This window comes from Labeo rohita, chromosome 24 (assembly GCF_022985175.1).
Source record: "Labeo rohita strain BAU-BD-2019 chromosome 24, IGBB_LRoh.1.0, whole genome shotgun sequence".
Classification (NCBI taxonomy): Eukaryota; Metazoa; Chordata; class Actinopteri; order Cypriniformes; family Cyprinidae; genus Labeo; species Labeo rohita.
This window is the reverse complement of record NC_066892.1, coordinates 6,591,880-6,597,879: the sequence shown is the minus strand read 5'-3', so window position 1 is coordinate 6,597,879 and position 6,000 is coordinate 6,591,880. Positions and strand designations below refer to the sequence as shown.

The 6,000-nt window shown below is 28.7% G+C and overlaps 1 protein-coding gene across 4 annotated transcripts in view; it reads left to right on the top strand.

Annotated features, from left to right (window-relative positions):
- Window positions 1-794: 794 nt before the first annotated feature.
- Window positions 795-6,000, top strand: part of pde1ca (phosphodiesterase 1C, calmodulin-dependent a) — a 106,663-nt gene continuing 101,457 nt past the window's right edge. For all 4 annotated transcript variants that reach the window (XM_051098266.1, XM_051098270.1, XM_051098269.1 and 1 more), the window contains exon 1: window positions 795-1,131. In XM_051098266.1, coding sequence (XP_050954223.1) covers window positions 1,047-1,131 — 85 coding nt within the window. In that variant the 5' untranslated portion in view covers window positions 795-1,046. The remainder of the gene's footprint in view (window positions 1,132-6,000) is intronic.

The window sequence follows — 6,000 nt, the reverse complement described above, 5'->3', positions numbered from 1 at the left end:
GATATTGCGTGTGGGTTACCACACTATTATGCTGTTTTGACTATATTGGAGTTTGTTAATAAACCCGTTTTGCTCTTTATTCATCATCTTTGTCATCCTCTTGGACTACATGTAACAATTCTTGAAACATTTAGACTTTATTTTTTAAACGTTTTGACTTTATTCTCTAAACATTTACACTTTATTCTTGTAATTTCAATTTTATTCTCGAAATATTACAGCTTTAATCTCATAATCTTAGATATTTTTGTAACATGGCACTAAATCACCGTCGTACAACACCGTGTTAATATGACATTCTTCATAATGTAGTAAATAATGACACAAAACTGTCATTTTGTGTAATTTTTGCATGAACTATTCCTTTAAGTAAAGTTTGTAAACAAGCTGAAATTTTAAAAAAGAGTCCTATATTAATTGTTTTTTTTTTTTTTTTTAATTGTTTTTGACACCATAACCTACTTTTAATCTCATCCTGCTAGCATTTCTGGCAGAGTGTTTTGTTTAAACATCATAAAAAGGTTGCCTGTTGCTTGTACACACACACACACGCCCACACATACAGTAACCACACATGTTTGAAGAAGGCACATGCAAAAGCGTCCAAGAATAAACATCAGCGCGTATCACTGACTCAGATCAGCGAATGCATATATGCTTAGCGCTCAAGTAAATGGGCGAGTGAGTGTGACAGTGAATGAGAGAGAGAGCGCCTGTAATCAAGCACAGTTTAGCAGTGGGAAGGGTCACAGTGTGAGCGGGAGGGGGAGAGAGAGAGAGAGAGAGAGAAACATCTCCCATCTGTGTGTTTATTCTCTTTACAGTGTAAGAAAGGCAGGCAACAGAGAAACAGGCTGTATGATGAGCTCAAGAGGGATTTTTACAGATGGGATGCGCTCCCTGCAGGAGATGTCAACCCTGTGACTTCCTTCGCTAATGATCCTCTCTGATCTTTGACGTCCCCGCTCAGAGCACGCTTTCCCACCTGAGGAGTCTGTTTCCAGAGTTTCTTTCCCTTCGCAGACGGACCGAGTCAACTGGAGAAGATGTCAGAGCTCAGCTCCAAAAAACAAGGATTTAAAAAATGCCGGAGTGCCACTTTCAGCATTGACGGCTTCAGCTTTACTATTGGTAAGAACAGCTGGTCAGGTATGTGTGGGTGGATGTGTGTTTCTGTGGCCAGCACTGATTTTTTTTTTCTGTGTGAGCGAACGTGGTGCCTCTGCGAGAGCCTTTGGGCTTTTGAAACCATTAAATAGACTGTTTAGTTTGAGAGAACTAATTTGTTTTAGTTTACCTCAAACAAACATCTCAATGGGACATGCGAGTTAACTTTTGCAATATGTTTAAGGGTCCCAGAGACCTCAAAGGTGTATAATAATAATAATAGTAATAGGATATTTATTTATTTTTGTTATTTATTATTATTATTATTATTTTTAATAATATTATAATATTTTATGCATTTATTAAAGTTATTATTGTTGTATTATTCTAAATCTTTCTTAATAAAAATAATACAAATTGAATTCTTAATTTTATAATACCAATAATAATAATAATGAATAACAATAAATTATTTTTCTCTTTCCCTTTTCCTTGTTTTTCTTTACCATATAATAAAATAAATATTAATAAAATACTTAATGAGTATTAATTCATTCATTTATTTATACCATTTTATGGATTTATTATTTTTAATTATTGTTGTATTGTGTTATTCTAAATTCTCTCTTAATATTATATATATATATATATATATATATATATAAATATATAATATTATTATTAATTGTGAACAATAATATTTTTTTCTCTTTGCCTTTTCCTTGTTTTTCTTTACCATATATTAAAATTACTATTAATATTTATTTTTTAAATAATATTGAATTGTTGAATAAAAATAGTACATTTAAAAATAATAATTTTAATGAATTGTTGAATAAAAATAATAATTTAATAATGATAAGAGTAATACAAATATTTGTATTATTTTTTATTATAATTAATTCTTGATTTCCCTTTTCCTTGTTTTTCTTTACCATTATAATAAAAAAACGTAATAAAAAATTTAATTAATACAATTTTAATAAAACATTAAATTCTTAATAATAATAATAAAGCTTATTTATATATTATTTTTATTATTTGGTAACATTTTATGTATGTATTATTTTAAATTATTGTTGTATTATTCTAAATTCATTCCTAAAGAAAATAATAAAATGGAATTCTTAATAATGATAATAGTAATAATAAATAATTCTCTTTGCTTTTGCCTGATTTTTCTTTGCCATTATGTTAAATAAATATTTATAAAATATTTAAATTATTAATAATAATTATTATTTATTATTAGATATAAAAGAATAATAACTACTTTATTATGGTGATGATATTTCTTCTTCTTCTTCTTCTTATTATTATTATTATCATTATTAATTTAAATTCTTTTAATATCAAATCAAAGTTGAAATATTGTTGCCGCTTTGTTTCATGCAATTACAGAGCAATGGGAAAAAAAATGCATTTATTTAAACCCCAAATATTTGGAGGACCGCTGAAGCGTGTCAACTATTAAAGTCATTAATAATCAACCTAATATGTTAATATTTTGTATGTTTTGAGCTATTGGATGTATCATATTCTGACACAACATGAAGGTTAAATTAGCATATGTGTGCTCAAAATTTTGGTGTTTATGCATTTGTGAAGTTTTCAGAAAAGGGTTTAGTCTCAGTGAGTCACTGATCTTAAGCACAAGGGTTTGCTAAATAGTTTCAAGACCGATCAAGATCGTTTTCCTTGCATGCAAACTCTTGTTTTGTGTTGTGTCATAGTAACATGAATGCAACAAAGTGATTATGTCTCTTTCAGTCTCTTTGGGTTTCTCCGAGTCGCCTGAGTACAATTAGATTACATAAGAAACAACTTCTTTCGGTTCAAAATGAGTCACGGTTTTCTGTGTTCTCCAAAAGCAAGAATTCTTTTATTGCCCTGTCAAATGATGGGGGACACAACATCAGGACGTTGATTTTTCTGACAGGGTTAGCGGATTTAGGCAGGCGCTGAACAAAGAGAGCTCGAACGGCAAAGTGACATGACAGTTGTTGTGGCAGAACATTGGATGGTGGTAATTATACTCCTAAAAGGTCAAGGGCTTATATAACAGTCCACAATCAGGAGATGAAGAAGTGGAGAAACCACAGTTCTGCTCAAATCAAAGGTATCAGGTGGAAAACAGAGTCATGTGATCATTCGGAGTCCTTTTGTGACTTCTAACCTGTCAGATTAATTCTGTTTGATGGGATGAAGTCTCGCGGGAACCTGTGTTTATCATTAAACCGAAGCCTACACAAACAGTCACGCTTTTAAATCGCACTGGGCCGGCGATAAGGGTTTGCTCCCGTAGATCTCCCATGCTGCCTTTGCGATTACCATCTCCATGGTCACCGGCGGAGGCAGGATGTGATGTCACGACCTAGTGATTCTTCCCTCTGCCTGACAAACAACCCCAACCCTTTCGTTTACCCAAAGCGCTGCCTGTATGTGTGTATGTGTGGGCAGGACGCCCGATGGGCCTCATTAAAGCACCTGTTGAGGAGTCACTAAGGCTTCTGGGTTAGATGTGGAGCCTGTATGGAGACCTCAAAGCTATATGTTAGTAATAATAATAATAATTGTAATTGAGTAGTGGTTAAGTTTAGGTTTTGGGTAGGATTAGGGATGTGGAATATGGTCATGCAGAATATTTGCTTTATAAGTACTAATAAACAGCTAATAGGTATATATGATAAAACTTATTATTACTATATAATTTATTACTATATACTATATATAATACTATATAACTATATATATTATATGTCTATCTATATAGAATGTAGACAAGTATATGTACAGTATATAATAAAGTAATATATTCATATTCATAATACAATAATTATAAAAAGAAGAGTATTATTTTATGTTTTTATATATGTATGTATGTGTTTATATAAGAATAAATTTATTTAGAACTATATATAATTTTTTATTGATTTGTGTGTGTATATAATATTACATAATTATTACATAATTTAAAATATATATATCAATATAACAGTACTATATATAAAATAATTAGTAAAATAATAATATTATTCATTTTACATAATGTAATAAATAATAAAAATGTTACACTAAATATACTGTGTATGTATATATATATATATATATATATATATATATATATAAAAAACATAATTTAATAAATAATTAAAATTATATATATACTGTGTGTGTTTGTATATATATATATATATATATATATATATATATATATAATTTTACAGAAATTAATAATTTAATATATATATATATATATATATATATATACTGTGTGTGTATATATATATGTAATAGTAATGTATTAAATATATTAATATTCATTATTATAAAATATATTTTTTAAAAATTGTATATATGTCAATATTTTTACAATATTTTTACAACATAGTGTTATATATATATATATATATATATATATATATATATTCATAATTAATGATTTTTCTCTTTCTCATTTCCTTGTTTTTTTACTATTATAATAAAATAAATATTAATAAAATATCAAATTCTTAATAATAACTATTTATGTATTTATTATTTGTAATTATTATTGTATTATTGTATTATTCTAAATTCTTTCTTAAAAAATAAAATCCTTAAAAAATTGTTAATAATGAAAATAGTAATAATAATTAAAATAAATTATGAATAACAATGCATTATTTTTCTCTTTCCCTTTTCCTTGTTTTACCTTTATCATTATAATAAAAACTAATATTAATAAAATGTTAGATTCTCAATAATAATAATAATAATAATAATAATAATAATATATTTATCATTTATAACCATTTTCAAAGGAATAATAACAGTAGTTTATTGTGGTTATGAGGATGATGTTTATTATTATTATTATTATTATTATTATTATTATTAATTTAAATTCTTTTTTGAAATTCTGAAATTCTTGAGTTGAAATATTGATGTTTGTTTTCTGTCTGTTTTGGGTCAATTTGAGCTAAAAAAAAAAAATAAAAATGCAATAAATCCAAATAAACCAGTCAGAAATTCTTATAGTCTAATAGTTCTCCTACGATTGTCAAATTATCTATATTGGATAATCAACATTTATTAACTAGCAAATGTAGAAATGTAAAACTAGTCAACATAATGGATTTGTTTTTACAGAAACGCACACCTATAAACGCACACATGGAGACCTGTACGTACTGTACGGAAATCCAGAGGGGTGAATTTAAAAGAGAAAGGGGTCTTTGCTTGGTTACCTGGCAGGGGAGGCGTGGGTGATAGCGTGCACCCCTCGCTGGGGGCCTTTCTGTCGTCAGCATATTAGAGAAGTAGTGTGAGCTGCCCAGGGGGAGTCATTATCACTAATGAAGAGTCCTTCCTCTTCTCCTGAGTACTGACTCGTTGGACACTCAGCAGCCTGACAAACTCTCCGTGCTAAAGGCTCCTCTCTGATTTCCCTCTCATTACCTGTGTGCCCCCCACGGACCGGCAGTCCCCACTTAACAACCTCACGTCTCTCTCTCTCTCGCTAACTCGCTCTGTCTTTTTCATGTAATGTTTTTTTCTTTTAGCTCTTTTATTCACCTGTGTAATTCTCAGCGGTTCACCTTTTCTGTGTTTTCTGTCTTTGACTGTCTTTCATTACTCTGAATGGCTATTTATATAAAAATCCCCTTATGCCAAAATTAAATCTATTTAAAAAATGTGTTAATTGTAATAAAACTGAAAATATATTAGATTTTCATCTAATATATTTTCAGTTTTATTACAATTAGCACATTTTTTTTAAATAGATTTAATTTTGGTATAAATAGAAATGTTGCCATGGCATCACTAAAATAAGCTGAAGCACCAAATTTACTGGAAATTAATAAAAACAAAACTGAAATACAAATTTAAAAAAAAAGATAAAAATGACTA